We start from the raw sequence: 22,773 nt of genomic DNA, 5'->3' as shown, positions 1-22,773 counted from the left end.
CATTGTCGCCTGGCTTCCTGATTGGCAAGAAACCCAGCTCCATTCTCCCTCATCACCAAGTGATAGGTATCGGTGCATCCCTAGTAACTACTGTATCCTCCACTGCAGTTCTTTGCAGCAGCATCGCATTTACTTTTGCAAGCGGCAGGAGAGGCAACGTATTCAGCCTCTTTAACGGTATGTGCATTCCTGAAAATGTTTTATCATGTGATTGTTTAAACCCACCAGGCTTCTGTAGGCTCTCACCAAAATCACAGCCACTAACCCAACATTTGTCGCTTAATGACAAAATGCAGAAAACTTTTTTTGTTTGGAGGTCTCTCAATACCAGACTTTTACTCAAGCTAACCAAACCAACAGCAAACGTTCACCAAAATTTTTATAAATTATGCATCTATCCACCCAGAGTCTTGAATGTTTTTCACTTTAACTTTTTTGATAAAATATGTATACCATAAAAGGAAAAACAATGACAAAAGGAAAAAAAAAAAAAGGCCTTTCAAAGACTCCTTAATAATCTCTGGTTTACAGACAATCTTGTACTATGGGGGAGTCTCATCAAACAGTCAGTAGTCATAGGAAGGAGTCGGGAGCAAGAAAGGTTAAAAAGGTTTTTCATTCTTCCATGGGCTTTTCTGTAACCATAGACTACTGCAATCCTTCCTCCTGCCATAGTCGGCATACTTTTCAGTGGTGCAAAAAAAAGATGGCAGAGTATTCATACAAGAAGGGGCTCCTCTTGATAGGATGCAAAACCATTGATTTGCACTGCTATGGTGAAAACACACTGTTGGAAGCATTTTAGAAAACGGTCCAGTTCTTTATAGCATTTAGAAAACGATCCAGCTCATTGTAATGATGGTCAATCTCTGTCACATCGTGTACAAGGTTAAGGATACCACGCAGAAAGCATAAAGGAAAACACAAACTATCACCTGAGCGAGCAGACACTCCTACCCGTGTATTGTGCCCAGGTTTCTTGGGTATGAGCATCCATTATAAAAAAAACCACTTCAAGAAGTTTTAGGAGAGGGACCGAAACCGTTCTGAATTTATGGAAAAAGGAAAAAAAAAAAAAAATAGGTGAAGCCGTCAATGCTTTGCTAAGCTACGGAGTCCAACCTGCAAAAAGGGTCCAAAACCAGCCCAGGGCTTGGTTGCGGTGTCGTGACTGGGTTTCTCAAACCGACCACTGGATTCAGCCCATGTGTGAAGCCTTCCCATCTAAAGAACACGCGGTGCAGAAGGGGGGGCTACCTAACACGAGCGGCTCTACAGACGCAGGTAGAGGATGGTATTCTTAGAGCTACAGAAAAGAGGAGCTGCCAAAGTCCACATCAGAAGGGTCCATGATGCTAGCTGACTTCTTGTTTCACTTCGATGCCGGGCATAGGGAACCCTGGGGGGCAACTCAGGCTGGGAAGGCAGGGCAGACAAGGTCCCTGGATTCTCTTGCGAGTACAGTTCGTGCAGATGTAATCTTCATTTTCTGCCATCTCGCAAGAGACGCCGACGCAGACCTGATGGAACCATTCGTCGCAGCCGCCATCGCACTGTACCCAGTCAACCTGCAGAAAGGAAAGGGAGATGTAAACTGGGGGGACATATATTGGAACAACATACAGGTGGAGATGCTAGAGAAAGGTTGCACTACAGGGCAGGGGGAGAGAAAGCAGTGGTAAAAAAAAAATGTAACAGGGCTCAGTATAGGGTTAGTTCACCTTCAATAGTTAAAAAAAACAAAAAAACATCTGCAGCGATTAAACCTACTACCAATGCAAATCAACATCCAAATTCATATTCCTGAACACATTATTTACCCCTCCGTTCTGACACAGTGCATTTTAGTGTTGCATTCAAAAGCTGCACTCCTGCATCTGTTTTTCTGGCTATACACACGTTTAGGCGCTGTAGTTCGGTGCCTGGGATTAAAATAGATAACCCCGAATGCATTGTGCTTGACAGTATGCTTGCAAAGAAGGGGCGGGGTAAGAACGTGAACTAGGTTTTCACTTCACACTCTGTGGAACATATGGAACATATTTAAAGTCCGGTACCCCAAAGCAAGGATCTATCATTGCTCCGAATTGAACGACGTTACAGGAATGGGATGGTACATAAATATACGCCAATTCAAAGCAGGCTCTAAATAGAATCATCTTAAAGGAGAATTATGGGGTGACTGAAAAACTCATTTGAGAGCCGTGACTGTCACTTACGGCTCCCTGCAGGGATTCCCCCCCCCCCCTCTCCGATCCTCCAGCGCTGACTGAAGGAACAGACGGGAGAGGGGGCAGGTACAGATGGCTCTGTTTCTAGATAAGCAGAGCCAGCTGTCATTCAGCCAGCTGGGTGGATCTCAACAGTATTTTGGGGATCCGCCCCAGCTGCGGAGCTCTCAGTATATAGCGGGCAATAGCTTGCTATATACCTAGCTTTGGGTAACATGCAAACATTAAGGAGCAGTGCGATGATGCCAGTTCTTGGCGGTGGAAGCCGAAAACTTGCAATATTGAAAAGTGGTGACAACTACTTGCCTTATGAAGCTTGGCGGAGGTGTTACAACTGTGAGCTAGTTGAAAAGAATTGCAGATACAGAGAAAACACTGCCTCTAATCTGCTGTATTTTGCAAAGACAACTATTGTCAAAATTTGGCTTTATACTATAGTGTTTTAACTATAGAGAAGACGGAGGGCAGTATGCACCTGTGCTACACAAGAAAAGAACACATTGGCATTAACTCTTTTCTAGCTCGTATACCGTGCAGTGGCCCGCATGGTACGCAGCAGCTCATGAGAAGCTGGTCTATTCTGGAAGAGGATTACTTTTTGAGGGAAATCCTGCAAAGAAGGAATGAAATGCAGATTTTCTTCCCACGAGACCAGAGAACAGAAGCCACTTGTTACTAAACAGAACGGCTTGCGACTGCAGTACAAAAAAAACAGTGAACTAGCAAGTAAGCCAACTTTTAACACTAAAGCTTAACTCCATACATTTTCTCACCAAGGTGAAGTCTATGCTCCAGCCCTGTCCCCACATCCTCCCTGCTGGCTGTGCTCCTCTTCAGGGTTAAATGACTCCTAAAGTCATTCGACCCACACCCCCCCGCAAGTTTCTTTTTTTTTTTTCAGGATACTTTAAAAGGAGAGTATGGGCAGAGTAAAATACACTCATCCCCCATAATTATGTGTGACACTGAAGCTGTCACATGTCGGCTTTACAGATTAAATGATGCGCGATCACATACCGCTGATCGCCGACTTTCTGATCTTCTCCCTGCAGAGAGTGGTGACTCTCAGTCACCTCTCCCTGAATGGATTCCCCCCTCTAGAGAGATAGAGCCAGATGTCAATCAGATGGCGGGGTGGATCCCGACAATATTGTCGGGATCTTTCCTGGCCGCAGCACGGCCCTGCGCTGTCAGCATATAGCATAATATTGCCCGCTATGTGATGAGTTTTGGGTCAAAGGAGAACATAGTAAATGTCCTCCTGTGACCCCAAAGAGAAATATGACCAAGAAAGGTTGGGCCATAGTTCTCTGTTAAGCCAGTAACCTCCTGGGTCCTCTTCCACATTAGATCTACTTTGGTGGTAATGATATGATGTAGTCAGGGTCATTACACTGCACGTACAGGGTGTCGGGGGCAGGACAATAAAGCCCTGCACTCACAGTATATCCGCTGGGTGCCATTCAATCAGGAATTTTGTGGTGAAAAATGACTTACTGCAGAGGGGCCACAGTGCCAGAGAGGTAGCTGGAGCTATTACGGATGGAGCTGCTTTTTTTAAGCAGCTAGAGGACCTTACAAAAAAAACAAACAACCAACCCATAATTGGGCTTTAAAGTGGGGAGAGGTTCTGGGATGGCTCAAACTAAAATTGGGCTTTAAATGCGATAAGGAATTTCCAGGGTGGTGCCTAACTTGGGTTTGGGCTTTACCATTGGTAGTGACACTATTCTGAGGAAGGTTCAGTAGCTACACAGCAACAAAACAGTCAGCTAAATAAGAGGGGTCAAAGCACAGCAAAGCCAACAATGTACTGTATCAGAGCTCCTGTAAAAAATAGAAAATCCCTTTAAGGCAAAATATCACACATAGGAAAGACACGTGGTCATCAGACAATATAAACAAATGTGAATGGGACATTCTGAAAACTCCATGTGCCCTGCCACCTGGGCAGCTCCCTCACCTTGTCCTTGCATGGGCGCTGGCAGTTCTGTGCAGCACATATGGCGTTCTCATCGTCTGAATCTTCCGCCCCAGACCAGTCGTACTTCGAGGGGATGTCCAAGACCTTCTTCTCCCTCTTCTTCTCAGTAAGCTCCTTGTTAAGCTCGGCTTTGGCCGCAGCAGCCTTCTCTCTCTTCCTCTTGCGCTCCTCCTCTTTGGCAAGCCTTTTGGCCAGTTTGCTGAGCTCCTTGGCCTTGTCGTGACCCAATTTCAGCTTTTTCTTTTTGGTTTTGTCCAGCTTCTTCAGCTCCTTGGACCTCTGTTTGCCCTCGGATAACAGGTGCTCTGCCCTCTCCAATTTCCTCTTGCGTTTCTTCTCCGATGACTCTTTCTTTACCTTCACAGGCCTCTCGTCCAGGCTATCATCCTGTAGGAAGACAACATTGGTTTAAAAAAGCAACTCAAAGTGACAAGAGAAACTGATCAGCTGTCAGAACCATACAGGAAAACTTCCTTTGTAGCTAGGCTGAAATGAGAATGCGGATAGATGGGACTACGGCCTCCTGCCTGTTATCCCACACCATGGAACTGCGATCCTAAGCAATGCTATGAAAAATGCATAGGTATAAATTACTCTTGCTAAATCCCCATGCTTTTGCAGGCGCCCTTGAAACCAATTTATGGGTCTGAGGGAACCCCTGCTAAAAATGTAATCTATGGTCCATGGTACATCAGTGTGGTCAGTAACTTGTACACATAATAACAAAGGAAAAAGTAATTTGGTGCTGGTAATGATGTTCTAGCATATCTGACACCCAGAGCAAAATTATTATTTTATTACCCCACGCCAATAAACAAAAACTTTACTGACAAGAAAATAAACAAACAGTCAGTGAAAATTGTAGCATCCCTTTATATTTTTGGTCCTCAGAAGGAATATGCCCCTCTAACATTAGAGGTCAGTGGAAAAGTGCCCCTATACAAAAGGTGCTCAGGTTTCAAAGTACCCTAGTACATTGGAATTCAGAATAAATGGTTTCCTTTACATTGGTGGTCAGTAGGAGACATTTTTAACAATTATGTCCGAGTATATTATGTTTTTATGTTTAAATTGGTGGTCAGTAAAAGGAATGTCCTTTTATAAGGGTGGACGTTGTAGTGCTGTTGGGACTGGAACTATGCAGGCAACATCAGATGGAAAATCAATCTATCCTCAAGGAACCCCTAAGTAATCTCTGAAGTAACCCCAGGGTTCCACAGAACCCTAGCTGTGAAAGGCTGGTCTAGAGGGACACTTGACGGACGGAGTTGGGAAATTATGACCTGTAAAAACACTGTTCCCAAAACAAATGGTTGTCCAAAGGAGAGCACACAATGCTGTGCTCAATACAATTCATTTTCCAGGGCTAGTAATTTATGTCCTCTGAAATTCCACACTATTTTTGAACCTAATTGGATTATCCCTTCAACACTCTAAAAACAAGTAAAGAAAGAAAAAACAATGCAAATCCCTTGCCAAAAATGACCAACCATAACAACTTTTGCTGAATGCCCAGTACCTCCATAACATGCAGGAACCTCTCCTCAGAAGGAGGATGCGTGGCCTGCAAAATCCTCCATATATGTTGTGTCTCATCCAGTGACACCTCCAGAAGGTCCCCCAACATCATAAGTTCTTCCAGTTGGCTTTTAGCTCCGGGAGACAGCTCTAGAACGGGAGGCTCCAGGCTACGGGGCACAAGAGGGGTCTTCCGGGGCTGTTTCCGAGGGGTTCCTGTAGCTTAGAGAGAAAAACAACATTAGCATGGTGATCTAATCTTTTTTGTATTCAATTGAGCAGAGAATTGTTCAGACCCCCTTTTTCACATAAACAGACAGAAGTAAAAAGCTGCCATGATTTCTAACACTTATACACTTAAGACTTTAAGAAACATCAAAATTTATGGTACAGCTACACCTTAAAGCGGAACTAAACTCTCACCTACAAGACATGCCTTTGGTGCTGTCTCAGTTGCCAGTGTGCTCTGCGAATCAGACAAGGTAACCGCATGAGTGAAGGAAAGGCATACATCAGTGTGTACTGATCCCACAGAGCTACCAAGGCATCCACCGTATCCATGGCAACAAGGGCGCCGTGCAGCCGACACCGCTCGTCCTGGGGGCGGCTTCTCTCCCCCTCACCGCTGGCCATCGGATATGACAGCGATCCCTCGTCTGCCCCCGCCCCCCCCTGCCTGCTGTCAGGATGGCGGAGCGGTGAGGGGGAGAGAAGCCGCGCCCGCAGCTGTCAGGATTGCTGAGTTTGATTTTAAAAAAGTGAAAACAGCCCCCCCACACACAAACTTATTATTAGACATGTGCAAAGACTAAAAATTCATTTCAGATGAAATGAACAAAAACTAAAAAAGTTTTCATTCGTTTCATCAAACCAAACACTTTTTTATGCTATTTTGGATTCAGCCATTGGCGTGTTCTGGAGGCGGGGTGCATGACATCATATAACACCACACGTGTTGGGCGCCGCCATCTTGGTGTATATCTAGGTATACACCAAGATACATGACGCATGCATGGCGTCATGTAACGTCATGCTCCCTGCCTCCAAGATGGTGGTACGCATTCAGAGAACACGCCAACATGGCCGCTGCACATTCTCTAACAAATTAGTATGTGCCTGAATATATTTTTTGTATATTCGGGCAAATAGTAATTCATTAATTTTACATGTAGTCTGGGTTTTGTGTTCTGTTTTCTATTTTTACTTTTCTAGATGCACTTACTTGAAAAAAGGGATCGGCATGACAACCTGACACTTTATTTTTATAGACTCTATTGTAGTTTGACATTTATTGTTTGCCTTCTGTTGTTTTATTTGATTAGAATACTTATATTGTGCCTATAAGTTTAATACCTTTGAATAAAAGTTTTATTTTTAGCATACTTTTTAATATGTTTCTTTGCGGCTTAACAAAATAGGAGTCTTTAAATGGTGCGGATATTGGTGGAAATGGGTGTGGTCACTGAGGGGCGCTGTAAAGCTTTCTCGCACAGGGCGCCTAAAGGCCTAAGGCTGGCCCTGGTTAGATCCCTTGTTCTGTATACAAATCTGTCCACCTTCTTGTTGTGACGAGAAGCTAAAAGATCCACATCAGGCATCCCCAGTGCTGACAAAGTTGTTAAAACCAGCTGAACACTGTTAAAAAACATGAAGCCCCAGAAGAAATAGGACAAGCTAAGCCGAAACTCCCGCAGCACTGAATAAGAAGCCGCTATACCAATCTCTGAAGACGGACTGCGCGTGCGCACGCAGGTGCAGAAGAAAAGATATATGCGTCATCAATTTTTACATACTTAGTCAGGTTAAAAAAAAAACACACAAGTCCATAGAGTTCAACCTTTTCATTTTAAATGTTTAGTCCCGGCCTCTTGAAGAGATGGCGGGAAGTTCAAATAAAAATAATCAAACTCCACTTATATAGCATTAAAGCTAAACAGGAGACATTACACGTAAAACCACACAGCTAGACCATAGTGAAATGGAGGGAAACATCCATCCCCATGAATCCACCTCCTGTAAATATACATAGGTTTTTTACTCACGACTCCAGGATCCTGCTCCCAACATAGTAACATGAATCCAAAGATAATACTGGCCTGACCATTAAATGATGAAAACAGGAAACATAAAAGGCAGGAACACAGGACCATCGCAGGACGACGTATAAGTACTGAGATCAGAAACGACCTGCTTCAGGACAACTAGAGAAACTTCCAGGCTTTAACATTATCTGGCTTGAATCAGCTAGCAGCTCCCAATATCCGAAGCTCAGCAAACAAACAATACAAACTAAAATAATAAAGCAGGAGAACACATCAATTCTCCTGAGGACACCAAGCGAAAATGGGAGGTGGGAGGGGTTATGTCAATTAAAGTGGCAGGCTTTTGAACTTTTGCCTAGTTTTTAATTCTCCTGGAGGCTGCAACATAACCCTACGTCTGAGAATTCTTCAGAACGGTGTCCTTCAAAAGGACGATAGAGAAATCAAGGATCTACAAACCATCTAGACATAGGATCCAAGAAATTCCACAGGGATTAGTTACCACAAGCACTTCAGAACTGTTTTCATCTTGCCCGATACGTTTAAAAATTGGATCAGTCACTTTATTTTAAAAAAACACCAACATCAAAAGGCAATTTCAGCCTTTAACCCAACAGCTGCTAAAGAACCACAAGTCGCAAAAAGCCCAGCCAACCTCTGGGACTTGCGTTCCCCAGAAGTAAAACAGGCTGTTTTGCTATGACATGACGTCATCCATACTCACCTTGTATGCAGCTCTTAGAAGCAGAGGAGTATGCGTGTTCTGAACAGAATGAAGGGGCGGCCCACATGTGGCTGACCACTTCCTCTGATTTAATAGGTATCTCTTCATCACAGAACAGGTTGGGTTCCAGGCTGCTTGTAGACTTAACACTACCAGTCTCCTAGGAAAAAAAGAAAAATTGTGTTTACTGAAAGCAGAATTTCAGCAACAAATATCAAGATAAAATGAATATCCCATTAAATGATAAAATAACAAAACCAGCCCTTTCTACAGTATTTAGCTTTAATCCAGAGATCCCCTCCAAACTCCTTTTTTCTGCCACAAGATGTCCTCAGTCTGGTGGTTAGCATCAATCAACCCACTTCTTTTGAGCTTGGGTCATAGCTTTCATGTATGTTGGAGCCGACGTGTGACAATAAAACTGTCACACATCGGCTCAATAGATCGGGAAGTGAGCAAACGCATGCCGTCGCTCGCTGTCTTCCCGATCATCTCCCTGCAGAGAGCAGCAACTGTCAGTCGCCACTCCCCGCAGGGATTCCCCTCCTCCCCTATCCTCCAGTGCTGACTGGCGGAACAGACGTGGGAGGGGACAGGCACAGCTGGCTCTGCCTCTAGATAGGCAGAGCCTGCTGTCATTCACGCAGCTGGGTGGATCTCGACAGCATTGTCGGGATCCCTCCCCGCTGCTGCGGCCCCAGTACACCACAAGCTGTAGCTTGGGATATACTGAGCTTTGGGTCACAGGACGACGCTAGTATATGTCCCCCCGTGACCCTTAAGAGAACTATGGGGAAAAACACTTACCCTATAGTTCTCTTTTAAGGTCACTTTAATGAATAAATGGTACGAGAAAGATTCTCCAATTTTTTTTTTGTATCTTTTTTTTTTGTTTTTTACTCACAACTCCATGGCCCTGTTCCCAACATAACAAGAATCCCCAGATAATACTGGCGCGATCGTTAAAGGATTGCAAACAGGAACACAGGACCACCGCAAGGCGAAGCATGAGTACCGAGACCAGAAACCACCTGCTTCATGACAACTAGAGAAACTTCCAGGATTTAACTTATCCAGTATGAATCTCTCAGTTTTGATGACTAGCTGGAGAGACTCCCAGGATTTAATAATATCCGGTATGAATCAACTAGCAGCTCTTGGTAGTAGAATCTTCACTGAACAAAATAAACTAATAATGCAGAAGAGATGGAGACATCCATTCTCCGGAGGACACTAAACAAAACAGGCAGGTGGGATGGTTTATGTCCTTAAAGTGGCAGGTCTTTAATTTTGTTTTGCTTAGTGTCTATTTCTCCTGGAGGCAGCAGCATACCCTACATCTCAGAATTCTTCAGAGACCCTCAATGAACAATAGAGAATTAGGTTCTATGAAAAAGAGCTATATAGGTAAATCTTTCTTGTTCAGGAATATAAGGCCTTCCTGTTTATGCAGCCTGCTGTTTTACCTTAACATCATAGCCGTACGTCTCCCGGATGTCCTCGTCTGAATCAGTCTCCTCGTCATCGTACTCCAGGGGCAGCTGTGGAGATGAAGTCAAACTAGACATTCCTCGGCTGAAAGAGCCCTGTTGGAAAATGGGTAGGTGACCCTGAAGTGACAATATAAGATGTTAAAGCAAAGATGTATTACAAAGCGCCCTGTGTTAAAGTGACACTAAACTCAGGAGTTAAATATTAAAAATGCATTCAAGTACCTTAGCTATAAACAAAAATGTAGCTTATGTGTGCATCACTCAGCTGTATATCCTCAAATCATCTCTGAATTGGTGCTGACACTGTCCTTCCTTCTGGAGTGTGGCTACTTTTGTTCCCCATGGTCCCTGTTAGTTGTAAAGTAGCCACCGCTCCAAACTTACTCCCAGGAGGGACTACAATCTCATGTTTAGTTTACTAATTTGTATTGAGATTGTACTCAACTACTTTACAACCCACACAGGGACCATGGGGACCAAAAGTAGCCAACCTCCAGAAGGAAGGACAGTGTCAGGACCAATTCAGAGATGATTGGAGGATCTACAGCCGAGTGATACACAGATAAGATACATTTTTGTTCATAGTTAAGGCACTTGAATGCATTTTTAAGATTTAATTCCCTAGTTTAGTGTTATTTTAAACAAGGTTTTCAGCTGGCATTTCATAAACCAAAGTGCGATTCTATATCGACATGGGGGAGACATACCAAATTGTTGCACATACTGTATATTCTGTGCTTTCCGTATAGGACAGCTTTCAAATAAATTTGCAAAAGGTTAAAGCTAAGACTTCTGATTTTACTAATACACAAGTAGCCATGTTGTACTGTCATCTATCGACATGTCAACAAAAGCAGAAAGTCTGGAGTGACAACTTGTATCAGTCACCTAAAGTGTTGCAAGATGCAAGCTTTTAAAACATTACGTTGACCTAGCACCAGATATATCTTAAGGCCTCATTCACACTGCTAGGCATCGGCCCGTACAGATCCGTGCCCGGGCGTATCCGTGAAGGACAGGTGCTGCGTGTAATTGTACGCAGCAGCCTGTTCTTCTCTATGGGAGGACGCGGCCGTACGCTCACCCGAGCTGAACATCCGTGCGGGTGTCCGTACTCGTACGCAGACTGTCTGCGTCCGAGCAGGAACACCTGCATGCAGTTCGGGTGAGTGTACGGCGGCGTACTCCCATAGAGAAGAACAGGCTGCTGTGTCCGAGCACAGACACCCGCACGGATGTGCAGTTTGGGTGAGCGTACGGCTGCGTAAGTCCCCGTCCTCCCATAGGGAAGGACAGGCTGCTGCATACAATCATACGCAGCACCTGTCCTTCCCGGGAACGGCCCAATACGGCCGTGCATGCTGTACGGATCAGTACGGGCCAACTCTAAGCAGTGTGAATGAGGCCTAAACGCAGTATGCCAAGTAATGTGTCAGTGTAACACTTCCAGGTATTTATTACCTCTAACAGAGATCACAGTACTCCCCCTGACAATGCCTTCATCTACTCTCCAGCAGGACAGCACCATCTTTGTTCAGACACAGTTTGTAACCAGGCTCTTGGGAGTCAAGGCAACACTATTTTGCTGGCAAAGAAATCGATGTATGCATTTTTTTAATTTTACCTTGGCATATGCTTTAACTATACTTTGAAATAAATCACCAATGACACGTAGTGGCCATACAAGTGAAAAAAACAAGACTGAACAATAGGAATCGTCTACACCAGTCCACATGTTATGCACATGCGGTGGAAGGGAAGCTGTTAAAGCGCATTGCACAGTTTGCTTCTTTTTTTAAAAAAACTTTTTTTTAAACTTTATTGAAATGTCACTAAATGACATTTTATTTAACTCTATACAACACATTGTGTTGCACTGACATACAGCGCAGTGTGATGCAGTGCATACATGATACATTTTTATGTAGTGTACACCACTGCACATGTATGGTGGGAAGAGGGCACATGGTAAACAATTGTTATCCATGTGTCTTGCTTTGGGCCTGCAGAGATCCATACAGGGCAATGCAGCTCTACAAACAAGGTGTGAACGAGTCCAAATAGCAATAAATACAACAGTTATGCATACTATGCAGTGTAAACAGCAAGATCAGTGCTAACATGTCCTTAGGCACTCACCTGCAGGTCAGGGTTTGCTGCAGCTTTCTGGAGCTCTGCACTGATAATTTTCTCAGTTTTCTCCCTCGCTGCCTGTTCCACCATGCGCTGACTCAGCACAGACAGCTTGGCCAATGCGCATGACAGTTCCTCAGTGGCCAGCGCTTGCCGTGCCCGGTCCTGCCAGCTCATTGCTCGCTCCGTCAGGCACTGTAACGCCTCCCCCTCTGGCAGCCGCACTGGCAGCTTCTGTAAAGACACCAGTAGTGAGAGGATAGTCTCCAATCGTGGCCGCCGGGACCTCATACACTGCGTGCAGAGAAATTTAACGTCTTTTGATTGCCAGTTGGTGCCTTTTTTCTGGGAGGTGGTCTTGGGGAGAGGGACGCAAGTGCCATGAAACCAGTCCTTGCACAGTTCACACTGCAGCATGAAGCCGCTGGCAGCTTTGCGGCAAACGCAAAACCGCACCTCCTCGATACGGTCCACCATGGCCATCTTCGCCAGGTTAGCTGCCCGTATAGAACGCATGGAGTTCACCTCTTTGCACTCCATTTCCTTAAATACAGCGACCTGCACATAAGAGAAGAATATTACCACCAAGTTTAACCTGGGTCTAGACTAAAATCTAAAGTTTAGTTTACAATTTGTGTTGAAAATATAGTCTATCACAGGAGCGAGTTTGGAGCGGAGGCTACTTTACAACACACACAGGGACCAAGGGGAACAAAAGTAGCCACCCTCCAGAAGGAAGGACAGTGTCGGCACAAATTCAGAGATGATTTGAGGATCTACAGCCCAGTGATACACAAAAAAGATACATTTTTGTTAATAGTTCAGATACTTGAATGCATTTTTAAGATTTAACTCCTGAGTTTAGGGTCACTTTAACAATGCTTGCAAGGAAAGGGTTAATAGGCTCTGGCATTTGACAGGTGGCACCAGGAAAGGGCAGGACTTAATTGTGACTTGGGCCTAAGATCCAAGCGAGCTCCACCAGACCACATGGATTAATTTGTAGACTAGCACAAGCAGTTGTAAGCTACCCCAAGGTGAAGCACGTCAGTACTGTTGCAAGCTTAGAAAGGTTTTGGGCTTGGTCAGATCCACTTTAATGTGTTCTTATTATTTTAAACCACAAACATACCATATTCTTGGACTTGCATAATACCACTTATCTCAAAGTCTTTAAAACGTGACAAATTTCCTTACCACAGAGGCTGTGTCCCGGTGCTCATCCAGAGGCTCCTCAAGTTCACTCAAAGAATCCAAATCCAAATCCTTCTCTTCCAAGAGCTCTTTCACTTTCCTCCGTTTAGCCCGGCCACTTCCGTAAACACCAATATCGCTCCGAGGGCTTAGCACCTGCATGCATTAGAGAAAAAGAGGTCATCACAGGTCTGCCATTGTGAAGTTGAACAGTTATGGAGGACAATCATGGATAGAACACAAAATAACACAGTTGACAGAGTGACCTTAAAATAGCCGAGGTTCTTCCTGCTGTCAGGTGACTACAAGAAAACATGGCCATTAAAATGCAACATCCTTGTCACCTCTCCACCCACTAGGATCCTCACAGAAGCAGTTATGTGGGGATGCAGCTTCCTCCAGGATGTCACCATTGATCTGGACCCACTCTAGCTGCAATATCCATATAAAAGTGAAACAGCCAAAGATTTTCTTCCACCTGTCTTATTATTTTATTTCATAAACAGGCCACAAAGAGAACACCAGTTCTCCCAAAAAAATAGGATTTGGTTCTTACCACAAAATCCTTTTCTCTGTCGTCCATTGAGGGACACAGCTCTGAATACTGAAAACGTAGGGTTATGCCGTTGCCTTCGTCTCATAATGCTTCAGAGCTGTGTCCCTCAATGGACGACAGAGAAATTGATTCTTTTTTTTTTTTGCTTATACACCAGAGTTAAAACCATAGCAGCGGCACAGATGTTTCGAATAACAAAAATATTAGAAAGAGAATTAGTGTAGATCCTTCTATTAGGGTAGCATGGATGTGAAAGGGGGAGCTTTCCTTCACTGCACTATCCTTTGTTGCCCTTAAAGCCCAATTTAAGCTTTTCAATAAAAAGTCATTAAAATCAATAAATCAACTCAGGGTGCAGCCATGAGTCTCTGGTTGTTTTACTTGTTTTGTTGAGCTGGAGCTGCTTTAGGATGAAGTAAGCCCGTTTCCCGCCAGTAGACTGCAGAAGGACTGCGGTTCTCTTTGTGTGACACCAGTATGACAATGAGAGCTTTTCAACATGCAAAGGTCGCACTCCATTCTGTATGGAGATCTCTAGTTCTGACTCATCAGGAAGCATTTCACACTGCCACAGAGAAGTTGCTGCTTACTCACAGGCACCAGCAGTCTTCTCTGGAGCAGGAAGGCAGGGGACAGGCTGATTTTTTTATTAAAGTGGCACTATTTTGATGAAAATAAAGTAAATGCTTAAAGGAGAACTTTGGGGTCAGGGCTTTGCCCCATAGTTCTCCTGAGGGTCACAGGAGAACACAAACTAGCGTTCTCCCGTGACCCAAAGCTCAGTATACCGCGTATACTGAGACGCCGCAGCTAGGACGGATCCCGACAACACTGTCAGGATCCACCCAGCTGCGGGATTGACAACTGGCTCTGCCTATCCAGAGGCAGAGCCAGCTGTGCCCGCCCCCTCCTCCGTCCGTTTAGCCAGACAGCGCTGGAGGATCGGACAGGGGAGGGGGGGAATCCCTGCAGGGAGCTGTGAGTGACAGTCACGGCTCTCTGCGGGGATAGATCGAGAAGTGAGCGAGCGACGGTATGTGTTCGCTCACTTCCCGATCTACTGAGCCGACCTGTGACAGTTTCATTGTCACCGGTCGGCTCAGATTATGAGGCTGAGTGAAATTCACTCACCTCATAATTCTCCTTTAACAATTAATTCTCTAGCTGCACCCAAGTGTGTTTACTGACTTTTAACAGAAGCTTTGGTTTGGCCTTAAGTGAAGGAGAAAATCTTAAATCATAGCTGGGAAACAATCGCAGGGTTATTTACACAGACCAAACTATTAACAATTCTCTTAATTGTTTGTGGTCAGCTTTCCAGTGACACAGTCGGCAGAAACTGGTGGTAAAGGAAAGAGTGGCATCATAGGAAAGAACATACAGGGGTAAATATGCAACTTAATAACAGATAACGAATACCATCTTACCTGCAGTAATGTGTAGCTCGAATTCTTCTTTAGGAAGGTCCTGCCTGTGCGCTCCCGCCAGGCTCGAGCAGCAGCTACCTGAGACTCGAGCTGTGGGAGGGCTTCGAGACGCACTGGGATTGGGCGAGCTTTGCTAAGGAAGCTCTCCAGCTGCTCCATGTAGGCGTATTGACTACCATTCTGCAGAGACAGAATAAGCAAAACTTGCATATTTTGTATATCTTGCAGAGAGAGGATGGCATTGTGAGCTGCATGCACTATGGAGAATGGCAGTGTGACAAAATTGGGATTCAGAGATGTCCCTACCTGTATGGACTCGACTTTTGCAGTCCAGTCCTTGGCTCTCTGTAAAGCCTCTTTCAGTGCCAGAACGTTGGGAAGATAGGCCTGGATGCTCTTGGCCTCGACGATAATGCTTTCCAGACTGGAGACAGTGTGTTGTGGCCTGGGGTGAGAGAAACAAGAGTCTCAGTAACATGGGACAAACAAGCATAGCCAAAAAACATGTATACTTTATCATTCTAAAGATTAAATAGCATCCAATGACCTAACAGTCATCCAGTAGTGGCACCTGACCTCCTAAGATGACAGTGACTGGTGCTTGGAGAAAAATGAATGTGAGGCGGGGAATAAGCCCAATCGGTCATGCTGTTCCCATAATGAATAGTCAGAGAAGCAAGTTTTAAACTGTCAGCACCACCCCAAACAACAATGTGCTCTAAAATATGCTGTGCGCTCTGCTGGCTTCAGGAAACCAACAGATAGCAACAGAAGGGAACAACAGTTCTGTAAAATAAATAAAAGCTGGGAGTAGAGCTTGGTCATTTGACCAAATATAGGATCAATCAAAGTCCCACTCCTAATGTCTATGAATGTTTGTATAACTGTACTTTTTTATGAAACAAAACAATAAAAATATATTAAACAAAAAAAAAATCAAAGTCCCACTCCCATTCCTACTCTCCTCCAATCATGGAGCTTTCTCTGCTCCACTTATTGAGAGAACTTTGTGGGGCTTCGCCAGCTACACATTGCAAACCAATTTTTAAGAATGACATGGGCTATTGTGTGCGCGCATAGCACATCTGTGCATAATGGAGTGGCTCTCTCTTATAAATGAGCCCCTAAGATACAACGGGTCAGTCAGAGCCTCATACTGGTCCATTGGGGAGAAGATGACATTCCCATTGTCAGTCTTCCTCTAAGGCAAACAGCGTGCTTCCACTTTATCTAATGAGCAGCAAGAGAAAACGCCTTTGCTCACCTGGCCTGCAGACATGCTTTGGCCTTCTCCTCCCACCTCTCGGACACTGTCAGCAGTTCCTGAAGCTCGCCCATTGCTTTCTCCACAGCATGATGAGGAGCCAAACCGACACCAGAGTCTATCAGCTTCTTCATCACGTCCAAGGTGACTTTGTGTGGGTCAGACAGAGTCTGACGGACTTCATCTAACCAGCGTGCCTGCAGCAGCTCCTGCTTCAATCGAGGTAACTCTGGGAGTTCCACATACAGGTTGGATCCCAAATCAATAAGAGCCTGCAGCTTGCTGGAATCCGGAACTTCATCCAACATAGCTTCCTGCGCACGCTCATGAAACTCCTCCACATCATCCAGTAGATTCTGTACAACAGATAGCAAGGCTTTTGTTAAAACAGTCATCAGAATTGGTCAAGCACTGGCCACGTATTAGTATCTTTTTTACGCGTAAGAGCTCATTTAAATTTTTGCGGTGCAGTATTTTGCATGTTAACGCAATGCACATGCGTTGCATTGCAAATTTGTCACACACCTGATTTTAAGGACGTTGTAGTGTGTTGGCACACTGTTATTTTCAATTGGCTGCCTTAAACATACATTAAAGCATGACTTATAGCGCATTAACGCACCGCAAAAATGTAAATCGGTTTCATTATTGGTGAGGTTAAAGGATAATTTGTACCCAAATATCTAGCCTGACATTTAATCCCCCAAAAGCCTAATCTTAACCCATTACTTAACCCCCAATACTAAATAAAAAAACAAAAACCGACTTTTACTATATTGGGTACAAAACTGCCAGTGCTGAAGGCTTCCTGTCCTTCGATGAGAGCTCAGAGTAAGGAAACCGTGGCTTTGCCCTTGAGACTCCAATGTCTCTGCACCTGACTTCTCCACTCTGCCTACTTTCCACAACCATAATGTACCCATTCTAAGCTTTAGATTTTCTTTATTTCACATTCCAATCCATAAAATAAAAACAATGGCATTCTACACATGGTCATCATTGCATGGGCTCACCTTGACCTGACGGGCCTGTGTGATGATGCAGGGCAGGCTGAACAGCTGGTGGACGAAGGCTTTCAGCTCTTCCATGGTGAGCTTAGTACGAGCCTTCCCGGAGTCCTGACTCAGCTTACTGTACAAACAAGGTGATAACATTTTTCTGAACAAAAATCATAGACATAGATACTAAATATATTCAAGCCATGAAAACCCTGCAGACAAAATCAACCCATTAAATACATAAATCCAATACATAAACCTGCAAATTGATTCCTAGTTAGTTTCCAGTTTAAAGGAGATCCCAATCAAATATCTATGGAAAGAACAAGTCTACTGTTTGAATTACACTAAGCCTTTGCCATCTTAACTGAGTTATGGTCAACCCTGCTGTTAGCTTAGTGCTTCCGATTAATCTGTTCTCCATTATAAATACCTGCTATTTTATGAATGTCACTAGATGCTGTAAATGGAAGACTGGAATGCACCCGTTTCAGCAACTAATCCCAATTATAAGAGAACAGGGACAGGAAGAAGAGAGCGCACAAACTGTACGCACTGAGCAAGCAGTACAGGCGAGCTCTGGTCCCAGTTTTTGGAGAGCTATATCTGGGACTCTGACTTAACACACACACACCACCTACTAGCTGGAAAATGTATCAAAACCTATTCATTGAGTCCTTGGTTAAGACAGAATGCTGTCAGTCAATTAACAGTCGTTGCCAACAAAGCAGAATTACAAATAGGTTTTCTTTTGCAACAGAGTCTATTTAAACTCTGGAAGCTGTGCCTGAAAAAGTCAGATAGTATGCAAAGGACTAATCACCAGTGTTTTATGTGGTCTCCTTGCAGCTGATCTTTCCCCATTACTGTCTTACTATGCCTTGTTCTGCACTGTGTTAACCTGCATTTAGGTGAACAGTTTAACCTAGTTTTAGACAAAATAAAATTGTATGCTTCCAGGGTCAGATTAGATAATCCGAATACTTCTATACATCTGTAAACGCAAGTAAACACGCGTAAACTCAGATAAATGCAAATACATCTAAATGAAGGAGAACTTGATCTGGGAAGCATAAAGTTTTTTTTACTTCCCAGATCATTTCTCTTGTGTTACATAACCTAAACCCAGGAGTGCTTGTGTGAATATAGCAGTCAGAGGTAGCAGTGTGATCTTACACTGCAGATATACTGTAGGAACAGGAGTACCTAGGCACCCTCACATACCCGGAAATTAACTGTTTTTTTTCAGCAGGAACTCCAGACAAAGGGTTCATCTTTTTGGGTACTACTTAGGCACAATTAAGATTTTTAAATGTGTCCTATAACATAGTAAATCTTCATTTTTTGAGTATAGGTCCCCTTATAACTAACTGCCCAGCAACCACAAAAACTACAATGTGACATGAAGAGTTCCAGTCTTTTTTTTCTAGTTTTGGGTCAAGTGGGTCAAGTTTTAACAGTTACCCATCACCCACAGAGGACTTTAAAAAAGGCCAGTTTAACAATACATCTAACATACAATAAAATATGCTCACTTGTGTTTCTGTTTCTTGGTGAGCAACAGCTGAGCGACAGAAGCACAGGTTTCCGCCTCCTTTACAGCATCTCTGAGCCGCCGGTAAAGTTCGTTCTCAGGGAACTTCCGGTCCTCGGCATCCTCCAACATCACCTTCAGTTCTATGATGTCTGCAAAGGAAGCAGGAGAAATTAGTAGATTTGTATGACACAGCAAATAACATTGTTCGAGGTCTACACCAAGTCTCTACAGTGTGAAGTAGAGGTGGAGAAAAAATCAAGAAAATATATACAAAAGTACAAGTGTCCATAAAAGCATATGTGGGAATCAGGCCACAAAAGGCAAAGGCATCCCGAGGAGGGACTTCCTGAAGCCTCTACTGTTTTTTTCTCTCACATTTCTCAGTATCATAAATTACAATGACACTTCCAAGACAGGTTTCTAAACCCAAACAAAAGCTTTTCAACATTGCATCCTACCAGTTCTTAGCTGTAGTCCCTGCATTAGTTTTCTTTGTTCAGGGTTTCTGTTTTCACCTGGTGATTCTGCCAATAACACACTTCCTGTCATAGGGCAACAAATGTCACTCACTTTACTGTATCTATTAAGGAGCAATGCTGTCACATTAGGACAAGAAGTTTTAGGACTACAGAACATCTTCACCTCTCAATGAGATATCATTAGGGTTTACATACACGTTAATATGTGCATTTATGTATATGACAGCAAAGAGCCTACAGTGGATGTGTTTGAGAATTTCCCACCTACATTACAAACAGGGGTTCCTAGATCCCCAGATAATCAAATAAAAGGCAGTGGCATTGACTACAGCTACAGCATACCTGGATGAAAAAGTGAAGTACTGACAAAGCATGTGTTTCCTATAGCTGTCTCAATTTCTTTTTTACTGGAGTGTACCTTTAGAGAGACTGTGTACTCACCTCTCTCACTGCCCGAGCTGCACACAGCCGCTGTAATAAACAGAACCCACCACCAGAAGACTCTTGAGAATCTAACTCTTTGGGGGAAATACATTTTCTGGTCCCCTGCTGCACTCATTGGTTTGATCCTTGAGCCCCTATTATGTTCTGCAGTGATGCAGGGGCAGGTGGAAAAAAGCACATAAATGCAGTAGGGGAGCTAGATTTTTTTTTCAAATATTTTAACGAGAGTCAATTTACAATTCTAATACAAATGGATTATCCTTGCAGATGAGCAATTTCAACCTAATAACAGGAACAAACCTTCCTCTACACACAGACGCACCTTTTTTGTGACTAAGGCTGGCAGTCAGCGATTCCGTTACCCGACTGACCCATGTATCATAGGACTGCGCCCGTGACTTAACACCGTATAGCAAGGCCGGGAAATCTTCCAGGGAGTAGCGGTACCTAGAAGCAGAAAGTACAGTGCGGCAATTAAAAAAGCGGCAAACTCCCAAATACAGCCGGCGGTCCTAAAACATAGACTAAGTGTACTTCTATCCAAAACTCCTTGCTAATTTTCTTCTTGTGTGAGTGTGCGTGATGAAGCAGTGTTGAATTTATTGCGATTCTCTACTTCTGTACAGAATCCACCTAAAAAGACTGTCACTCTGTCTATTCAGTGCAAAGTGACAATCTCTTTAAATCCCACCACCACCCACTTACACTGCTGCACTTCTCCAATCTTTTGCTCTGTCAAAGCAAAATAGCTGGCGCTTCAAACTGTGAGGGAGTGACATCATCAAACTTGTGTAAGCTCCAAGTCAGACTTTACATAGTGTTGATGATACAACTCATTTTCTTACCAGGTGACTGGGCGCTCAGACCGGGGCACTGCAGCATGGGAGAAGGTCAAATACGTATCTGCAGTGGCTCTGAAGGAAGGCAAGAATAAGTGGGTAGGGGTTTGTCTTTAAAGAGCCTATTTACCGGCTAATGACATCATCACTATGACACGAGCAGTCCCTTCATGGGAAAATATGAAGAAAAGTATGATTTTAGGACTGCATGGCTGTAACAGCAGTTAATGTATGTTGCAAAGGCTTAGTTATTCTTAAAAAACTTTCATGCTAGCCGCACATTCAGTTTGTAGTTTTGGTTCGGGCTATTCTTCAGGCTGCATCTCTACCCTGTGTGTAGTTTGCGATGTGTTTTAAAGACGTTACAATTTATGAACGTCATCCTTACCTTCAGTCTTGTCAGATCGGTCAGTTGTACGGGCTCTTCTCCAGAATTGAAATTGCTTAAGGTGACCATACACTGTGTGAATTTGAACCAGTTCTTGAGGAACCCATTTGGCCGCATTCCTTCGATCAGTTGATCGAAGATTTTTCAACTGGCATCTTTGAACGAACATAGCCGGCAGCCAATGAGCTGTCGGCTCTGTTCGGGTATTCTGATGCAATGGAAAAGAAACAATCGGGGATTCCTTGATCAACACGCTCGTAGTGTTGATGGAGGTATCTGCTTTATTTTTTTAGTTCAGCCCAGGGGTTGAACTAAATAAAATAGAGCCGTGTATGGCTGGCTTTACTCTGATTTCACTGCACACTGTGTATTAGAAGCTGCAGCAACTCAATAAGAGCCCATCTAATTTCCTGGTTGGAGAACTACAAGCATCATTTAAGCCTATCCCTCCCCAGCCTGGCTGTCCCTTGCCCACCCCTTCATTGGATTTCATTTCTTTCAGTCATGGGGTGTGTTACCTAGAGGGGTCTGCATAGAAATACAGCCTGCCTAGGAATGTCCACTCCTCCAAACTAACATCTACTCATCAAGGCATTTTGATATATGCATAACCCCTAATGCAACAGGGCTGAGAGCTCTTATGGGTACTGAGGCAGGGTGCTGTAATCTTTTCTGAATGCTATGTACAGCACCCTGCCAGCCCTTACCATCAGCCATGACAGGGGTGTGGAATTCCTATCGCCCGACGCCCGGGACATGCAGTTTCGGGCGCCGGGCGAGTAGTTTTAAAGTACATTCAGCCCGGCTCCGGGCTGAATGTACTTTAAAACATGTACATTGCAGAGCTGAATGTACATTGTGGAGCCGCCGCCGCTCGTTTAATACAAGTGGTCTGATCAGACCACTTGTATTAATTTGAGCAGCGGCGATCGTTTCTGCCCGCACCCCCCGCCGTAGTTTTCGGGGTCGCCCGCTCTCCTGGGGGACCCCGAAAACTAAGGCACAACGGCTCAGCCATAGAGCCCCAGTGAGCAGACGAAAAACGTCTGCTCTACGGGCTCTCTGTGTGTTCTCTGAGACCGTGGCGCTGTAATCACAGCGCCACCTGTCTCGGCTGTCAGGCACTACACAGAACAGCTGTTCTGTGTTGGAGGGCAGGTTCCATAAAGAGAACCTGTCACCTCCAAACTATCACATAAGGGATTTTAATCTCCTATGTAATAGGAAGAACATTAAAAGGGAAAAAGTAAATAAATAAAAAGTTAAAGAAAATTTAAAAAGTAAAAAAATAAAATATATAAAGATTTAAAAAATGAAAAAGTAAAAAATAAAAATGAAAAAAGTAAAAAATAAAACCCTGCTGCCCCCGCCATCTGCATGCAAATAAACGCATGCGTAGGACATTCTGCATGTGCTTTGAGATTGCAGCTGCCATTCCATGGTGGTAGCCAGAATTCTCTTACACACACATAATGTGCATTAAAGGGTAAGTTCATTTTCCCAGGTAATATGGAAAAATAAA

The 22,773-nt window shown here is 44.0% G+C and overlaps 1 protein-coding gene across 1 annotated transcript in view; it reads right to left on the bottom strand.

Moving 5' to 3' along the window:
* Nucleotides 1-1,301: 1,301 nt before the first annotated feature.
* KDM5A (lysine demethylase 5A) overlaps nucleotides 1,302-22,773 on the bottom strand; it is a 49,617-nt gene continuing 28,145 nt past the window's right edge. The window contains exons 16-28 of the mRNA XM_018576441.1: nucleotides 20,347-20,471; nucleotides 19,100-19,250; nucleotides 17,580-17,697; nucleotides 16,567-16,922; nucleotides 15,609-15,747; nucleotides 15,303-15,482; nucleotides 13,323-13,475; nucleotides 12,132-12,683; nucleotides 9,966-10,109; nucleotides 8,500-8,659; nucleotides 5,735-5,955; nucleotides 4,195-4,602; nucleotides 1,302-1,568 (exon numbers count right to left, since the gene is read on the bottom strand). Of these exons, the coding sequence (XP_018431943.1) occupies nucleotides 1,356-1,568; nucleotides 4,195-4,602; nucleotides 5,735-5,955; nucleotides 8,500-8,659; nucleotides 9,966-10,109; nucleotides 12,132-12,683; nucleotides 13,323-13,475; nucleotides 15,303-15,482; nucleotides 15,609-15,747; nucleotides 16,567-16,922; nucleotides 17,580-17,697; nucleotides 19,100-19,250; nucleotides 20,347-20,471 (2,920 nt within the window). The 3' untranslated portion in view covers nucleotides 1,302-1,355. The remainder of the gene's footprint in view (nucleotides 1,569-4,194; nucleotides 4,603-5,734; nucleotides 5,956-8,499; nucleotides 8,660-9,965; nucleotides 10,110-12,131; nucleotides 12,684-13,322; nucleotides 13,476-15,302; nucleotides 15,483-15,608; nucleotides 15,748-16,566; nucleotides 16,923-17,579; nucleotides 17,698-19,099; nucleotides 19,251-20,346; nucleotides 20,472-22,773) is intronic.

The sequence above is a fragment of the Nanorana parkeri genome, unplaced genomic scaffold (assembly GCF_000935625.1).
Source record: "Nanorana parkeri isolate BGI_ZX_2015 unplaced genomic scaffold, ASM93562v1 scaffold67, whole genome shotgun sequence".
In the NCBI taxonomy this organism is placed as follows: Eukaryota; Metazoa; Chordata; class Amphibia; order Anura; family Dicroglossidae; genus Nanorana; species Nanorana parkeri.
This window is presented reverse-complemented; position numbering and strand designations above follow the sequence as displayed.